The sequence below is a fragment of the Ovis aries genome, chromosome 21, assembly GCF_016772045.2.
Source record: "Ovis aries strain OAR_USU_Benz2616 breed Rambouillet chromosome 21, ARS-UI_Ramb_v3.0, whole genome shotgun sequence".
NCBI lineage: Eukaryota > Metazoa > Chordata > Mammalia > Artiodactyla > Bovidae > Ovis > Ovis aries.
The window spans coordinates 19,659,620-19,677,679 of NC_056074.1; the positions used below are offsets into that span (position 1 = coordinate 19,659,620).

Here is an 18,060-nt window from a genome sequence, read left to right on the forward strand (position 1 = left end):
ATCAGTTTCCTAGGTCCAGCAGGGGAAGGAATTCTGTTTTGTGAGGCTTCAAGGCAAATAATATTCTCAGTGCTAGGAAGGTAATTTGTATACTTGTTCTCTCTGAAGGATGCTCAGCTTACTTTGATGTTAATATTTGGTATTACGTGGTTTTGCAAATTAATTTTTAAAGCCTCAGGCAAAAGAACCAAAGCATTTCCCCCACCCCCTAAATGTCTCCTTTCTTCACTTAGTTCCACCTTACTAAAACTGGTCTTTAATTCCAATATTTTCCATTATAGAGTACCGCTGGGGTAGATCTTATAGAAAAGATTTGAACATTTAAGGGTACCAAGTAACGTCAAAACACTAAATGGTCCAATGTATGTTTTCTCCCAGGGAAATACAAAACCAGGCTCTGTGGTCTGGAAGTGCATTTGCCAAAATTCAATCATAAAACAAAACAAAAACCCCAGAATTATCTGGGTAAGCTAAGCACTAAGGTATATGGTAAGACTCTTTGAGCCTGACTCTTTGAGACCCGCCTGTCTTTTTATTCCATCATTTTCAATTTGCCCTAACCTCTTGCTTGTTTGCCTAATTTTTAACTAGCAAAAAACAAATTTCACTAACGAAAAATAAGCTTACCTAAATTATGTCTCAACAAAGTGCTTATACGCGATAGTGTTTTCATAATTTTTTAGAGGTGAAAAGACAAAAGTGCTCATGATGGATGGCTGGAATACATGTAGCTATTCTTCTATTCCAGGTAAGAGCCTGGTGGTAAAATTTAACCCTATTTTTTCCAAGAATCCCCCTATTTTGCATTGTATATGCTTATTTTTAGCCAGGAAAGAATTCTGCTACTTATGTTCCTATTAGTTTATACACAAGGTGACCAAGAGTAAGAGGGTGAATTTTTCTACCTTCAAAAACGCAAGTTTACAAAAACTCTGCAAGTTTACAAAAACTCCACAAGTTTACAACAAACTACATTTAAGTTAAAAAACTGAAATGAGTCACACAAAGAAGTTAATTTTGAGAGTTATACTGACAAACAATAATTTTAATATCATATCAACTAAAATTCTAAAGGAAATATACATACCCAAACCTTCCGATTCAAATAGACATGTTTCATCTACTCCTAAATCTCGGCACCAGGATAAGAAATTTGCTGTATTGTCTCTGGCAAAAAAGGAGCCTGAGGGTGCACTGGCTTTGCATGGAATCTTCTTCAAGGGTAGATTCTGAAAAACAAAGAAATCTCACTCTGGTGGAATATCTGGCAGTCATCACAGTGACACATTTATGTTTTCAATAAAATGCTTTGGTATGACCTCACAGCAGCAAATAGATTTGTGAATAGCTATAGGAAAGGATATGAAACACAAATGAAACTTAGTTGGTAATCAAGAGAGTATGAAAACCTATGCCTGTAAACATAAACTTGCCTTTTTAATATCTAGAAGTAAATGTACATAAACCCTTTCCCTGGCTCAGACTGCCACTCTCTTTCTCTTCTACTGTTTTGATGGGGAGGGGAAGGGGCTTCTCTTTCATCTGTGTATTCTGTCAGTATTTCTCATAAAATATGTATAAATGTATTTCTCATTTGTGAAAGAAGAAACACAAATATGAATATGAATATAGATAAAATGTAACATACACACCTCCATTCTTATTTGCATACACAGACACACAATAAGAATTACACAAGAATTATAAAGCCCAAAGAGAGCAACAGAATTATCTAACATCCAGAGGACTCTATCACCAATACCAAGAAAAGGAAATATTAAAAATTTTTATTTTTCAACAATAACATTCTACCTTCATTCTTTCAGACTATTTCCTTTTAAATCACAGATCATTGCTCTATTATGTAATACAAAAATAATTCTGGCTGGATTTCTGCTCTCTGAACTTGAAACATATTTACATTCTGCATCATTTCTCTTCCAGGATAAGAAAATGCTTAAGATAAGGGAGCGTGTGAACCTGGACAGATTTTTCTATTATTAACCTCAAAACTTTTAGCCCTAGAAAGCTCCCTTACCGTACCAAATGTTATAAAGAATTGCATGAGGTAGTTTTTGTTCCTTTAATAGAATATAACTAGTTTTCGTGGCATTCCATGAAGTCAGAGTTTGATTCTACATGACGTGAAAGCCTGAGCCAAGTATTTGACGATTTGGGCTAGACAGAGCTTTGCCTCTGAAAGCAAAAAAGATCAAGGGAGAGGCATTTTATGATTTAAATTTGTATATAGGATTATTCCTTCTATTCTCTGTGAACAAAAAATATAAACAAAATGTTGACTGTTGAGGTCATTTACAAAGATGGTTATGAAAAATGAAATGTGGTCTTTGTGTATTGGTGAAGCCTGCAGATATCAAACTATTACTGGGTTTTTCCTGTCCAATGATGTTACAGTTACATAACTAATATATTCAGTTACTAAGTCACTCAAAGAGTGTGTCTGTCTCATATCCAAGATCCATCTCTTTGTGGCTAAGTTCGTTTTAGGCTTAGACATAAAAAATTTTTTGCATGAATATACATATATTTATATAGATACATATAACAATGTGCATGCATGCTCCATTGTTCAGTTGTGTCTGACTCTTTGCAACCCCATGGACTGTAGCCCTCCAGGCGCCTCTGTCCATGGGATTTTCCAGGCAAGAATACTGGAGCCTACTTCAGGAAATGACTTCTCGACCCAAGGATTGAACCCATCTCTCCTGCATCTCCTACACTGGCAGGCAGATTCTTTACCACTAAGCTACCTGGGAAGCCCGCATATAATAATACCCCTTAATCAATTTGGTTAAATAGTGGCTTTCAAAGAAATGTTTTCCTGTATGAATTATAAAAGCAATAAAAAATTGCATGGTATAATATCACCTTTATAAAATATTCATGAACATCAATTATCTATATTTATTAAAACTAAAATACATACATCCTTAAATCTAGCAATTTACTCCTAAGACTATATCTTACAAATATAATAGTATTTTATATTTGTACTATATCTTGCAAATATAATAGTACTTTAAAATATATGAACAAGTATATTTGTTGCAATGCTGATTGAATAGAAAAAATAGACATAAGAGTGTGTCAAGAAAGCAATGGTTGAATAGTACATAATATACAAATACAATGGAACTCTGTACGATAATTTTTTAAAAATAAGATGAATGTATGTGTTGAACCATAAGACTTTCAGTACATACTCTTAGGCAGATAATAAACAAACACATATGTTCCCCACAATTTCATTTTATGATGTGTGTGTATACACATACATACACAGTATAGATGGCCATATATGCCATTAAATTGCATATAAATATGTTGGTTTATAAACATGAACATTGTATTTATTTATATAACATTAATTTATGGAAAATTCAAGTAGGATATCCATCAAATTAATAGTTATTACCTTTGAGGAAGGTGATTGATGCGTAGAGGATCATTTACATCTTACATAATTCCAAAATATGTAGTAAGATTTTGAGTGACTTTTACATTTTATCAATATTTTCTGATTAAATTCACTTCTAAAGTCTTTTGATTCAATCCATTACCTCTTTCTTTTTTAGTATCAATTTATTTATTTTAATTGGAGGCTAATTATTTTACAATATTGTATTGGTTTTACCTCTTAAGTGAATCATCTGCTAGGGGGTGGGAGTCCAATTACCTGAGTTCAAACCCAGTTGTGTCATTTTCTTGCTACAATAGTTTTTGACAGATTACTTAATGTTTCTGTTCCTCAGTCTCCTCTTCTATTCAACATGTATGGGGGGAAAGTGTACTTCATTGACTATGTGTGTGTGAGCGCAAATTAAATAATATAATTCAAGTGAAGTGATACGTGTTCAATAAAGGTTATTATCACTGCCATCAATGAAAGGGAAAATATATTGAATTGCCTATGACTTCCTTCTCTCATATTTTCTTACAAACATTTGATTTTTTTCTACTATAGGTATAAGAACTCAGGAAAAGATCGGCAAACAATTTATTTGTATCATTCCCCTAAACTTGAATTTCATCTTTTAAATAGTTTTCCAGTAAAACTTTCTGTGATAATATTGGTAGAAATGATCTATATCTGTGCTACCCATTGTGATAGTCACTAGTAATTACTAGTGGCATGTGGTCATTGAGCACTTGAGCTGCGGTGATTGTAACTGAGACTAATTTCTAAATTTTATTTCTCTTTAATCAATTGATACTTAAATAGCCACATGTGGCTTGTGACTATCATATTAGAGAATTCATAATAGGAAAAATAAAGCCATTATTTGGAGGTTTAGAAAGTCCAATATTTGACCGCTTGATTACTTTCCCTCTAACTAATATTGTCCCCGTTTTTTTCAAGTCCCCTCAAATCCAGCAGTTCCCCTGGATACAGTTACTGAGATATACACCATGTTCATCATTTGGAAAGAGTTTACTTATGTGCTACAGAGTACAACATGTGCCTGCCCTACTTACCACACTGTGGATGTTACAGCTTCAGAAGGGCAATAGTGATTAATTATATTTAGAATATTTTTATTTTTTGCTCTTCCCATTTTTTTTTTAATTTTATTTTACTGTACAATGCTGTATTGGTTTTGCCATACATTGACATGAATCCACCACGGGTGATAATTTACACCTACAGAACCAGGATATTCATCATTTTACTGCCACAGAGCCAGATACAGTGCTTCATACATAAGCAGTCCTGACTTTTGTTTTCTGAAACACACGGTAGGTGGGGAAGGAACAAATTAGCATTGTGAGTGCCTCCATGCTCTAGGCACACAAAACCTATACTTTCATACAGATTATCCTTTTTAATTCTCAAAAAGTAATGTCATCAATTAGGTATATAATAGTATCTCCAATTTCCAAGCTGGAAAAACTGAGCTCATACATAGTTGAAATCAAATCATTCAGCCTCTTATACCCATACACGTCTAACTGTTCCATGAAAGCTCACAATTGCCTGGAATTTAATATATTTCAGCACTTGATTTATTTCCCAAGGTTTTAGCCAGGTAACATTAAAATAAAGAATTATGTATTTTCTTTCACCTATTAAACCTAGAAAAAATGGAGAGAATGGTATCTGTAGTTCTCCATAGACAGTGAACTGAAAATTTAATACTAGTAGTTTATTTTTTTAACTTTACTAGTAGTTTAAATAATCCATTTTTCACAAAAGTTTGAGACAAAATATTCCCCTTGATTACATCAAGTAGACATTTTAGATATAAAACAGAAGAGATATATAAAAAAAGAAATGGAAATTGCCAAGAACTAATATCTTTCCTTTTCCAAAGGGTATATAGAATGTACTTTCAAATATGCAGGCAATAAAGTCACTCCTTCCATGATGGAATCAAAGTTTCCACTGTATCCCCTTGCTCCTTTTAGTTTTGCCATATATTTTATTGAAAAAAAAAACTCTCAATAAAATTATTTCATTGAACATTCACAGTACCAAGGTATATGAAGATAACTACCCAGTGGCTTTAGAAAGGATGAAAATATATTCTTCAAGACCAAATTACTGAAATTAAAAATGGGAAAAATTATTTCTAGTACCGTCACCTTCTGGGGACTCTGCAATAGACTTCATGCCTCAGAGTGAGCTATGATTTAGGACAATAGCAACTGAACTTACTGGCATTGAATTCAAAATCAATCTTTCCTATTCTTTCTCTCTTCAAGATACATTTCATTCTAGAGAATGGGTCCCACAGTAAAATTTGGTATAAATTTCATGCTGTAACAATATAAGAATATTTACTTAAATTAAAAAATATAATTAAATAAGCTTTCTCAGTAAAATTCTGGTGAAAGTGAAACTGTGAGTCACTCAATCGTTTCCAGCTCTTTGCGACCCCGTGGACTGTAGCCCACCAGGCTCCTCTGTCTATGGGATTCTCCAGGCAAGAATACTGGAGTGGGTTGCCATTCCCTTCTCCAGGGATCTTCCCAGACTAGAGATTGATCCCAGATCTCCTGCATTGCAAGTGGATTTGTTACCATCTGAGCCAGTTGGTACACCCGGTAAAGTACCCCTGGTATACCCTGTAAAATCATAAAGAAATTATTTAAATTAAAAGCTAGAAGAAGATGTTAAGTATTTTGAACTCTTTGAAATTATTTCTGGTATAACATAAAATGATACTGGAAATGAAGGTCTAGTGCTCAAAATTCAGGTTTAAAAGATGAGATGGACAATAAAATGTTAAGATGCTAATTAATTGAAAACTTATGTCCACATTATAACCTGCACACATATATTTACAGCAGCTTTATTCATAATTGCCAAAACTTGGAAGCAATCAAGATATCCTCAGTAGGTGGAGAAATAAACTGCTACATATGCAGAAAATAGAATAATATTCAGTGCTTAAAAAAAAAAAACTATGAAAATACACAGTGGAACATTAAATGTATATTACTAAGTAAAAGAAGCCAATCTAAAAAGATTTCATATTGTATAATTCCAACTATATGACATTGTGAGAAAGGTAAAACTATAGAGGCAGTTTTACCCTTGTTACCATCGGGTTTCCCTGAAAGCTCAGTTGGTAAAGAATCCTCCTGCCATGCAGGAGACCCGGGTTCAATTCCTGGGTTAGGAAGATCCGCTGGGGAAGGGATAGGTTACCCACTCCAGTATTCTGGCCTAGCGAATTCCATGGATTGTATAGTCCACGAGGTTGCAAAGAGTCAGACAAGACTGAGAGACGTTCACTCTAGAGACGTAAAATAATTAGGAGTTTAAAAGGAGGGAGGTAGGATCAAGTGATTCATCATGAGATTCATCACGCTGGGTTTTTAGGGCAGTGAAACCATTATGAATGATACTATAATGGCATATATATATGTCATTATAAGTTTGTCAGACCCCATAGAATGTACAATACCAAGAGTGAACCTAAATGTTACAATGGACTTTGGGTGGCAAATGACACATCAATGTGGATTCATTGATTACAACAAATGTACCGTTCTTCTATAATTTTTGCTCAATTTTGCTATGAATCTAAAGCTATTCTAAAAATTAAATTCTATGAAAACCTTATTATGTAATTGATAGTTATTTAAGAAGCACCAGATGCTTTACAGTGGAGAAAATATAGGAAATTCAACAAGAAATGGATTCTTTCCATTTTTATTTGCATTGTGCCTAATTTTACATATACATCCACATGGGAATCATTATCTAAATGGCATGTTACTATAAAAAGCTTCTGTTCTCCCAACTAATGCTTTACATATGACTAGACAGAGATTAGTTTTAAAATTCCTGAAGTCTAGTCCTACACTTGAAAATTCAGTTAATTGGTAAGGCTCTCTAAAAATTTTAAATAGAAATTTAATATGATTCAATTCAACCAATCATTATTAAATCACAACTCTACTCCAGTTCTAACATTAGGTACTGGAGGCAGACAAGGCCAAGGTTCATTTCTGGAGACTCTGTTTCTTTGAGAACAGGCTTAAAATCATGGTATTATATGGTAAGAAATATAACAGAAGCTTAAGTATTTGAACAGAAGCTTAAATTTGGTTCTCTAGAAAATGTTAGGATGTGTCTTTAACTTTGGGGAGACGATCAGACATCATTTTAAAAAAGTCTCACAAAGGAGCAACATTTTACAAAATTGAAGGATTTAAGTTCTTACCAAACCTAAAGAACAAAGAGCAATACATTCCATAAAGTGAAAATCTGACAGAGACATGGGTGTTATCATGAGTATAGAATGCATGTGAGGAGAAAATGAGACCAGAAAGTTAATTAGCCCAGGATCACAAGGGTATTTTATGTCTAACAAGAATTGCTAATATTGTAATCTCAACCGCAAATTATAAACTCAAAGGCCCGGAAGAAATCAGGCAGATTAAATAACACAATGAAGTGGCTAGCTCTAAGGGACTAGAAGTAGTGAAGACTGTGGAAAACTAAAGAGCTCCTGCTATGTTCAGGAGGGGCAGCCATATTTATTTAGTTCTAACTCATTGCTTCCACAAAGAAATGCAGTCACAATTTCTTGTTAGATCTTCCAATTTTTTCAGAATACTTTGGAAATCTGGCTAGTTTAATATGAAAATACTTCGATTTAAACAATCAGATCTATAGGCAAATATATGTGGTTTCCAGTTTAAAATCTCTTGTGTTCATAGTGCGGAATAATTTAAAAATAAAGAAATAAATAACATTTTAAACTAAGAAGTACTAAATCAATTATATGCAAATTTTCCAAATATTAATTATTTGGAAAATTAACTAAGTCTTTTGTTGTCAAAGGTGGAAGGAAGGAATAAAAAAAGGTTTTTTAGACAATTCTACAGAAGTTTGGGCTTCCCTGATGGTTAAGACCATAACACATCTGCCTGCAAAGCAGGAGACCTGGGTTCTATCTCTGGGTCAGGAAGATCCCCCGAGGAAGGGAATGGATACCCACTCCAGTATTTTTATCTGGAGAATTCTATGGACAGAGGAGCCTGGTGGGCTGTAGTCCATGGGGTCACAAAGAGTCAGACACAGCTGAGCGACTAACACTTTCATTTTTTTTTTTTCCACAGAAGTAAAAAACAGTGACTTTTCTTTTGCCACTTCCATCTTGGAACACCTCTAAATCAGAGCTATAGTATTCAGACTGAAAGAGTGAGATCTGAATGGAAGGAAGAGAAACATTCTCTGAATATGAAAGATTTCTTAAAGAAAGGACTGTTAGACTGACAGGTGTTAGACTGTCAGGTGTGACAGGCCCTCAGAGTCTCAACAAAATGAACAGTAATTGTTAAGTATTACTTATAGAAACTCAAACAAATTGATGATATTTCAAAAAATGTTTTTGAGAGTGTATGTCAGTTTTCTGTGTCCTTGCTACAATCAAGAAATTACCTTAAGGAAATAGACAGGAAAATTATTTTAAAATGCATCTTAAATTTTTCCTTTCCAACAACATTTTGTACATTCTAAGGTATGATAATGTATGACTATTGGCAGCAGATTTCAAGTTCACAGGGTTCTAATACTTTGGTGAAAACTCCTTTTTAGTATCCATCCATATGATATCCAATAAAGAAAGGCATTTTCAAAAGTCCAAAGATTGCCTTATGGATGGATTCCAGGAAATTCTTTATTTTAGTGCTGATTTTGAAACACTTTTTGAGCAACTTTTTAAAAATAATTTATGGGACTGCAGAGTTGGGGCATTATAAATGCCCATAATGGTATCTCCATAGATGCTCAGTAAATTTGGAACACTGGGATTTAAACTTTTAGTAATTCAAAGAGGAAAGTTTTAAGGCTGCAAATCACCAGCAATAAGATGATGATCAAGAATGCTTGTTTAATCTATTTAACCTTTGGAACCTCAGGTTCATCATTTGTAACTTCTTATGAGAATTAAACAAGGTATTTTGGAAAATGCCTACTACCAATCCTAGACCATAGTTTATCTCCAATTAACGTTATTTTTTTCAAATACATGTCTACTTTCAGTCTATTTACATGAAATACCCTGATGAGAGTTGAAAAACAGTTACATCACCACATCTGTAATTAATAAAATAAGCCCACAAATACATAGGAAAAGTTTGAGATTTTACATTCATGAAGAGAAGTGTTAGTTGCTTAGTCATTTGGGACTTTTTGCGATCCCATGGACTGTGGCCACAAGGCTCCCCTCTCCATGGAATTCTCCAGGCAAGAATACTGGAATGGGTTGCCATTTCCTTCTCCAGGGGATCTTCCCAATCCAGCAACTGAACCCAGGTCTCCTGCATTGCAGGCAGATTCTTTACTGTCTGAGCCACCAGGGAAGCCCGCTTATAAAGACAGAGAGCCACTTATAATGTGGCTTCCATGGTGTGTATTAGCCTGGCTTCTACCTACTGACCTGAGGACCACGGCCCTTCACTTCCATAGGCGCACTATGGGAAAGTGGCCCCCACAGTGGCCTCTGTAGCCTCCCTTAGGCGTCCACTCCCAGTGGCTTCCAGGGCACATAGTGGCCTCCGTGGTCCTTCACTCTTCCATAGCCACACTGGCTTCGGTTCCCACCCTCCCATCCTCACCATTCTCCCTCCAGCCACACAGCCCGTGCATAGAACTGTTCTCTGTCCTTTCTACATCTCTGTTCAATTACCTCCCAATCCCAGACGATGGATCACTTACTCCAAAACACCACCCCTCAATTCCACTTTGTAATTTCTTAAAATCTACAATGTTCAAGTGCTCTTGTTGCCATATCTCCATGAGAGATTAACTGATAAGCAACTGTCTCCCACTAGATGGTTTAGTCCAGGAGGAAGGGAACAGTGTACACTCTTGTTCACCATCTTATCTTCAGTTCAGTTCAGTTCAGTCGCTCAGTCGTGTCCGACTCTTTGTGACCCCATGAATCGCAGCACACCAGGTTTCCCTGTCCATCACCAACTCCCAGAGTTCACTCAGACTAGCATCCATCGAGTCAGTGATGCCATCCAGCCATCTCATCCTCGGTTATCCCCTTCTCCTCCTGCCCCCAGTCCCTCCCAGCATCAGAGTCTTTTCCAATGACTCAACTCTTTGCATGAGGTGGCCAAAGTATTGGAGTTTCAGCTTCAGCATCATTCCCTCCAAAGAAATCCTAGGGCTGATCTCCAGAATGGACTGGTTGGATCTCCTTGCAGTCCAAGGGACTCTCAAGAGTCTTCTCCAACACCACAGTTCAAGCATCTATCAAATAATGCTTATGGAAAATTTATTGGATAAATACGAGTCTGAGTATAGCCAAAGCATTTGCCCAGCAAAAGGCAACAGAATGGAATGGTTACAAGCACAAACTTTGGAGCTAGGCTGCCTGGATTTGAATCTGGAGTCTTGATTTACTACTTATGTAACTTCAGGTATGCAAACCAACTTCACTTTATGTGAAATGGCATTAATAATAGTGTCTACATTATAGGGTTGCTGTGATGGATGTTTATGAGTTTACATGAAAAGTCTTAAAATGCCTGACATGTAGTAAGATATAAATAAATGCTTGTTAGAAAACTGAAACAAAGGGAACCTTTTTAAAAAATGCTATAAAATTCAGCCTGTGGCTTCAGCGAACTGTTGGGGGTTTTAATGATCACTAAAACATATAGACATGGTCTCAAAAATATTCCTCATTTCCACTTATATATCTTGCCATCCAGGATAACTATCAAATTATTATATTTCTCTCCCAAACAGAACTTCATTCTGTTAGTTTTGTCCCCACATCATCGTAGTTTTTCAAACCTCAAAAACCATAGTTTTGCTTTGATTCATCCCTAATCCCTTCTTATTGTGGCCAATAAGTAGTCCAGCTCACTGCCATTTTCTAATAAATATGTATTCAAATATCTTGCTCTGTGCAATGTAGTATTGACACTCTTGCTCTAAATACTTTAGCATTTTATGCATGAACAAAGGCAGAAACTTCACAAAACATTCTTCCTATCTTTAACCCCAATCCTTCTAACAAAATCTGAACATCATCATCATATGATGTTTAATGCTTTCAGTCTCCAGCTCACTGTCTGCAAATGATTCAAATGCTTAAGCCTTGTAGCTTTGAGGTTCATCAGCTTAATCAGTCCATGTGCCAAATTCTCTTCATGAACTCTTCACATCAATCAAGTGTTCACTACTCCTAGAATATGCTTATATCTTTCCAACTTCAATATTTGGTTCATTAACCACAAAGTTACTTTGTATTTGCCTTTTCTCTCTGTCCATCTACTAATACCAGGTCTGGGAGATTCAAATTTCACTGCTTCCACAGAAACTTCCTGAGCACGCTGACAAATTGACTTGTTACCTGAACCCCTATAGAATCTCCTATCTGTATCAGTAGATGTTGGTGTACAATGATGTGTTTCAATTTAAAAGTCTACAGATGTTTGTGATTAAAAAAAAAAAAAAACTACTGATCTAACGGTTTATAACTGAATATCTTTTAAGGACTATGGCAATTAAGGCATATTCAAGGTTAATGCTAGAGTCCCCCTCTTACTCATTTGCTTATATTTTTCTTGAGCAGAAATTAAAGGATTGGTATGGCAGAGAGCCCACAGTGCTTCCTGGGTGCCAATGGGGGCATTTTGCACAGTATGTAGAAACCCATGATCTTCCCTCAACTCAACTCTTCCCCAGCCTTTTCAATTGTAAAATAAAACACTGTCATCCATTTCTTTATTTATGAGATCCTGAACCAATCTCCCTTATCTAGTCTATCTAATTCATCACCAAATCCTGCCAAACCCACCAAAAGTATAGCTCAAAACCATCTACTTCTTTCCAGTGTTTATGCTACCATCCTAGGCTAAATGGCCAATAGTTTTCTAAGTGGGTCCTCAGTCCCATTTTCACCTCTTCTAATCCATTCTTCACACTGCTAATGTTATCTTTTTAAATACGTGATCATGTTCCTGCTTAAAACAGTGTGAAATGGTATAGTTTTGTTCTTAAAATAGAGGACAACATCCAACAAAACAGCACTGGTCTCATCTCTTGACGCTCTACTATTAAATTCTAGTATCCATACATTCATTTACCTTTAGTTCCTCAAAGTCATTCTTTGATATTCAAGAGCTTTTATATATGCTATTTTCTTTACTTGAAACATTCACTACTCCCTCTCTGCCTGACTAATGCCCATTCCTATTACAGAATAATAGATAAATATTTCTACAAGACTAAGTTAGGTCTTCTTACTTGCTCATATAACTTGGACTCTCCCATACTTAGATGTAACAAAGCTATAATTTACTGCTGACGTAATTATTAGCTTAAAGTTATTCTCCCTTCCCTGCCACTCCACAAGTTACCTTGTCCTGCATATTTTGGTTGCTCAATAAATGTTTATTGAGCAATTGATAAAGTTTCATCAATGCAATATATGTTATGGTGATACAAAGTTTGAGAACCATTGAGACATGCCATTTATTGAGTACTTACCATTGATATCTGCATTTTTATACATTCATATTTTATTTTCATAACTGGACTGTAACCCTTTGAGAGGTGAGAGTAATGCTTTACTATTTTCCTTTTTAGTTATGAACATCTTGAACACAGTTACCATTCAATAACTATTTGTTGAAAAATCTAGAAGCGCAACCTTAAAAGGTACTTTATATAGAGTGGTTAGGTGTCAGCCAAGAGATGACATCTGAACAGAGATGTGAAGGGAGTGAGGGGTGAGTCATACACACATGTGAAGAAAGACAACCCTAAGAAGACAGAAAAGTAAGTGCAAAGGCCCTGTGATGGGTGGAACCTGCTTATTGGGTTCAGAGGACAGCAAGGAAGCTCGCACGGCTGCAGAAAAGTTGGGTGAGGGGAAAGTCATAGGGAATCATACCAGGTAGGTAGCTGGGAATCAGAGCATATAGTGCCTTATAGACTGTTAGCAATATTTCAGCTTTTACTCCACGTATGTCAATGTGCCATTGGAGAATTTTGAGCTATGAGTTGAAATGATGTAACTTAAGTTTTAAACTATCTGATGATTTAATCCATGTAAAAAGCTTATTTGGCCCAGAGTAAGAATTGAACAAATGCTTGCTTCATTATCCTATCACAGAGAATTCATTGAATCTGAGAAAAAAAGGTCAGACATTTACTTCTCAGTCTTTAAACAATAAAGTAAATATGACAACATGGGACAAAATGCAGTATTGTTCCTCTTTTATAATTTAATATAGTTTATATGTATATAATTATACATATATAAATATATACACAGATTGCTGCTTATTTCTTATATGGAGCAGTGGTACTAGCAAGCTATTCATTGGACAAGCAGCCTATGCTGGTGTGAAATTAGACATGACTAGCAAAGTAATATAAACACTGAACACATACTAGACAGCTTCATGCATGATATGTAATGCATTTTCAAACTACTAAGTGAAACAATAGAAGGTATTCATGTAGTCTGCCGCTAAAAGCTTAAGATACATTTGAAAAGCTTTATATACTGTAAACTCAGTTACCTCATCTAAAAAACATTATGCCATTAGCCTGTAATGTACCAGTACCACCTCTCTTGGACCACACACACGTCAATATGGTGAGTACTTATATTTTAACTCATCTAGCAATCTCCAGACGTGTTTAAATTAAAAAGAAACCCTTTTCCCATGATTTTCAGCCACTTAAAAATGTTCTTATTATAGAATCTGGGTATGTTCTCCATTAATAAATGGCATGCATAATCATTATTGATTTGTTAAATGACCTGAATTTCTCCAAAGCATTTAGTAACAGCTCATTTTAAATTAATTGATTTTCTACTTTCCATATGGTGAGAGTGACTTTTCTTGACACAATATTCTATATCCACAGTGCTTTGAAACAGCAGTGACCACAATGAGTGCTATCAAATATCATGAAAATAGTTCCCCAGTTACATTATTTTTTACAATTTTGTCTTGCCCATGTGCCTGAATGCGGTTAAAATGCAGGATGTGAGCATGTAAGTGGAAGAGATGATATCATCATGGAAAAATTTGATCAGGTTTGCTTCTATGCTCAGGGGGCAACATTCTGTTGGTGCTCTGATGCAGATGAAAAAATGTGTATGTCTATGCTTGTGTGTGTGTGTGTGTGTGTGTGTGTGAGCTTCCTTCTTCTAATCCAGGGTTTGTTTTAATTTTTTTTCACGTTTTCTGGGATTTCAATTCAACATGCTTTATTTTTTGTCTTCTGCTTCACATATCTTTAATGCAACCCTCATTCACATTACTAAATACTGTCTTACACTTGGAGCTTTTAAAACAGTTTTCCAAAAAGATTTGAAGGAGAGGCCTTTATCAGCAGATCCACATAAACTTGTAAGCTCTGAAACTTGGCAAATTCACCTGGCCTTTCTTCTTCTCCCCCTCATTTTGGATTGTGGGAATTCTATCTAGTTTTACAACGGGGCTGAAAACATTCTCTCTATCATCTCTTAGCACAAAAAGCTCATCAGACGTAAACTCCAATGTAAACGGAACACCAGAACTTGGGGAAAAAATGACTTGTTTTTGCTCATACAAAAAGGTCAGCGCCTACTGGTCTAGGTAAGTAAGAAAGAAGGTAAACATAATAATGATAAATTATATTTTACTTGATCTGAAAATCTATCTACTACCACATACATATATTCTCCCTGCATGCATGCTAGGTCGCTTCAGCAGTGTCTGACTCTTTGCAGCCCCATGGACTGCAGCCTGCTGGGTTCCTCTATCCATGGGGGTTCCCAGGCAAGGATATAGGAGAGGGTTGCCATAACCTCCTCCAGGGGATCTTCCAGACCCAGGGATCAAACCTGTCTCTTCATGTTTCCTGCATTGGCAGGCGGGTTGTTTATCACTAGTGCCCCCTGGGAAGCCCTTTATATTCTCCCTAACAGAGAGTAAATTCCTTGGGTCTATCTTTATGCCATACTTTTTCACCAACAACACATATATACAAAAATATCCAAGTGAATAATATCATCTCCTGTTCCTAACATAAACTCACCAATTATCTATCAAATTTTAAAATGACATACATAAGTAGGACTCAATTATTATGAAATATTTATAGTTTATAATATTCTATATTATTAAGGGCTGATAATATGTGAACTTGCTACCCTTTATGACCATTTTTATCTTTCTTTTTGAGTTATCTATCAATGAATAAAATAACACAATTTTGGAAAGCCAGTAGCAATATTTATTGCTTATTATTCCTGAGCACTGAAATTCTCTGATTCCCTCTTACAGTTTTATAGAAACCTGACTTTTACCTTGGTTGTTAAATAGTGTTTTGGTAGATAGCTAATTAAGGGCTGAGATGAAACAATAGTTCTTATAGTGCCATTTCACTCACCAACTGTTTTATTGGACTTGAGGGGCAGTTATTGAGAAAAAGATGCAAAGAAAAATAAGAAACAAACATGGCAATTTCATCTTTATGGCTTCTTCTGTGATTGCAAAACACAATCCTTGCTGTAACAATACTTCATTTCAGGTCAAAAATATCTCTTGAGAACCTATTACATGAAGGGCCCTACAATTATTCTTCCTCTTAATACTCAATGGTGAACAAACTCATAAAACTATTGGTTATCACTCATCTCATCTTTATTTTTCAGGAACTATGGCAAACATTATAAACAGCATTGAAATAAAATCCTCAAAGTGAATAACACATTTGGATATTAATATGTTCTTTGTATCATCATTTTTAGTTGTAGCTAACGCTCTGAACTCAAATAATAAATGTGACGTGAATATAAAATAACACCTACAATTAACTAAATAACCAACCTCCTCCAACATTCCCTTCCTAACTAGTTTAGACCTCCATGGTCTATTGCTTCAGGCCATCTCTTGTCAGTACTTTTAATGTCCTTAGACCCTTGTTCTTCCACTGCACCACCCTAAAATTCTCCAATCTCCTGCTTTGTCCATTCCTTAGAAAGTCAATTTTGTTCCATATGATTTTGTGTTAATAGGTCAAAGACTTTTGAGCCAAGCAAAACCAGCAGAGGAAGGAATTTCCAACTTGATAAGAATTGAAGTCTTAAGGATTAAAAAAATCATCTCATAATAACATCTGGATCTGCAAGTAAATGTCTGCATTAATCCATTGATTCACTCATTCGCTTATTTATTCATCCAAAACATGTCACCTGAGCACCTGTATGCCAGTTATTATGATGGACCCATATGTGAATGAAACACAAACCATGTTTTCAAGGATCTTAGAGTAGAATAAAGGAATAAATAAAGAACAAGACAATAGCTAAATATCATAATATGGTGCAGGTGCTCTAACAGACAAGAGCCAATTTGTGGACCCAGAGCCCAGTGAATGAAAGGAATGCCGATCTCAAGCCTTTACTGTAAAGCTTCCTTCTAATAATCAAAGTGACCTCAACTGTTTACTATGCTTTAGGGAGATGGACATGCCTTGTGGGGATCAGGAGATAGATAGGTACCTGACCTAAGTCCATGTTACACTATGACTATTGTGGCTTTGAACACATCAGTGGTTAATTTTATTTTATTTTTCCTGAATGTGTACTTGGTATGGGTATTCTTAGCAGTTTTCAGAATTTTTATTCCCTGAGACAGGAAATAAATTCATATTTGATAGAAGGACCAATTAAGATATCACAATTTTGAAAAAAATTCAGGAATTCATACTACTATCCAGATGTAGTTGTTCCAGATGTGGTCTTTTCACTGAAATGTAAGAATAAATATTCTGGTACTTGGCATGCATCTATTAGTATGGAAAATGTAATTTTCTTAACCCTGACAAATAGAAAACTCCAGAAGCAATTTACATATACTTGACAAAAATAACAGAGCACTTACTATCTTGCACATCAGCTTCAGCTCCGTGACATAACCTATAGGGACCATGAGGATTTCAACAACCCACAAGATATCAAACTCTTCCACTATCATGATATTTTACTGATTTGATATTGAAGAGCAGGAATAGGAGGAAAACTAGATGACTTCATAAAATATATTCATTCTATTGGGTGTAAAACAAATTCCATGAGTATCCAGGAATGGAGTTTTGCCAACAAAAAAAATGTTTCTGAGTCCAGTAGTGTTAGACAATATAAGAAAATTGCCTTGTTTGTAAAGGACATCATTCAAGAGTTCCTAGCTAGTTATGGTTGTCTGATGGAGGATGAATCTCAGTTCTAGGATACTTGACATGGAACAACAGACTGGTTCCAAATAGGAAAAGGAGTACGTCAAGGCTGTATATTGTCACCCTGCTTATTTAACTTCTATGCAGAGTACATCATGAGAAATGCTGGACTGGAAGAAACACAAGCTGGAATCAAGATTGCTGGGAGAAATATCAATAACCTCAGATATGCAGATGACCCCATCCTTATGGCAGAAAGTGAAGAGGAGCTAAAAAGCCTCTTGATGAAAGTGAAAGAGGAGAGTGAAAAAGTTGGCTTAAAGCTCAACATTCAGAAAATGAAGATCGTGGCATCCAGTCCCATCACTTCATGGGAAATA

The 18,060-nt window shown here is 35.5% G+C and overlaps 1 protein-coding gene across 5 annotated transcripts in view; it reads right to left on the reverse strand.

Moving 5' to 3' along the window:
* Positions 1-18,060, reverse strand: part of GAS2 (growth arrest specific 2) — a 139,473-nt gene that overhangs the window by 94,623 nt on the left and 26,790 nt on the right. For all 5 annotated transcript variants that reach the window (XM_042237625.2, XM_027963089.3, XM_060404227.1 and 2 more), the window contains exon 4: positions 1,088-1,229. In XM_042237625.2, the coding sequence (XP_042093559.1) occupies positions 1,088-1,229 (142 nt within the window). The remainder of the gene's footprint in view (positions 1-1,087; positions 1,230-18,060) is intronic.